Here is a 1,566-nt window from a genome sequence, read left to right on the forward strand (position 1 = left end):
GAGAGAATCATTGATTGGCTGCCTCTTGCAAGCCCCATACTGGGGATCAAGCCTGAAACTTGGCATGTGCCCTTGACTGGAATCGAACCCAGGACCCTTCAGTCCACAGGTCAACGCTCTATCCACTGAGCCAAACCAGCTAGGGCAACACTGAAACTTTTTAACCAGAGATAAGTCACACAGGCCACACCTGCAAAACTATTTCACAAGGGTTGTAACTATACTGTGGAGAGCCCTTCGGTGAGTCAGGAAGGTGGGAGCCAGTGGAATGGGAGACGCTGATCCAGTTGCCTGACAGACACCAAAGCCCCCCCACCCCCCAGGAGGGGAGACCACGGGTGTTCAATGCAGACAGTGCGCTCAGGCGCATGCGCACTTTTCCTCATGTGAGCCTCCCAGAGGAAGGGAAGAGGCCAATGCAGTATGTCAGCCATGAGTTGGTTAGAGACTTACGCTGTCAGTCCTGGTACTAGAAAGTCTTGTAAGTAAAACTCTCATTGGCATAAACATTTTCTGTTATAAATCATGCCCTTAGCCAGCATTTTCAGAGAATGAACTATCTCACGTAAGTAAAATTCTCAGGTAAGTTTTGCTCTCTCTACATTTAAGAAAAAAGTACAATCCTGGTGGGTGTGGCTCAGTGGGTTGGTCCTGGTCCCGTAAACCGAAAGGCTCAGTCCTGATGTGCCTGGGTTGTGGCTCAGTCCCTGGCAGGCCCAGACACGCAGGAGAAAGGTGATTGTTGTCCCCCCCCCCTTCCTCTCTCTAAAAATCAATAAACATAAATCTAAAAAAAGAAAAGATAAAGAAAAAAAGTCCACACAGGCGTGGGGACAAGCCATAAACCAGCAGGCTTGGCCTTTGACAGCTCTAATGTTCTCCTCGTGTGAGGCGTCCCGCAGTTGTCATGGCTGCAGCCACCCCACCAACAGAACAATCCCAGGTACCTTTTCAACCCACATTCCGCCAACTTCTTCCCCGTCTCCATATGTCAGGTACATCTCCTGACACACTTTCTTCAGCTCCTCCCGCAGTGCGGTCATCTCCCCGCGGTGGTACTGGACGCCGGGGAACACGTCCGACAGGAGACTGAAGAGCAGCGGGATGTCTTCCGCCACCAGCTTTGGCACCATCGTCTCACAGACGCTCTGGATCAGAATCTGCGTGGGAGAAGGGGCGAGCACGTCGCACTGCATGTCTGGCTGAGCCCCTCACAGCCACGCACCCTGTGAACGTCGCCCGCCCCTGCAGTGCACCGCACCGAGCGCTCCCGCGTGGTTCAATGTGGAAGGAAAGTTTAACCAGTGCCCAAGGTTTCAGTGGCTGAGAGGACATGTGGACAAACCTCCTGTTCAGGTAGATTTTCTGCAATCTCTCCTTCATCCACTACTTCGCCTCGTTCTTCCTTCTCCCTCTTTATCTTCTGAATCCTCTCTCTCTTCACGTTACCCGCACTCACCAGCACACTCTTCAAAGCTCGAAGCCCAAAGTCGTAATGGCTCTGAGAAGAGAGCTGCTCATCACACAGCCTAGAAAAGAAAGCGTCTTCTAAAAACCGTGCACTTA

General features: G+C 51.9%; 1 protein-coding gene across 1 annotated transcript; it reads right to left on the reverse strand.

Annotated features, from left to right (window-relative positions):
* Positions 1-890: 890 nt before the first annotated feature.
* On the reverse strand, positions 891-1,533 carry LOC106725972 (cytoplasmic dynein 1 heavy chain 1-like). Its single transcript, XM_014539024.1, has 2 exons — positions 1,346-1,533; positions 891-1,160 (listed from the first exon to the last, which is right to left on the reverse strand). Exon 2 carries the CDS (start codon positions 1,131-1,133, stop codon positions 906-908), a length of 228 nt encoding a protein of 75 aa, XP_014394510.1. The 5' UTR covers positions 1,134-1,160; positions 1,346-1,533; the 3' UTR covers positions 891-905.
* Positions 1,534-1,566: the final 33 nt, after the last annotated feature.

Source organism: Myotis brandtii, unplaced genomic scaffold (genome assembly GCF_000412655.1).
Source record: "Myotis brandtii unplaced genomic scaffold, ASM41265v1 scaffold20769, whole genome shotgun sequence".
NCBI classification, from domain to species: Eukaryota; Metazoa; Chordata; class Mammalia; order Chiroptera; family Vespertilionidae; genus Myotis; species Myotis brandtii.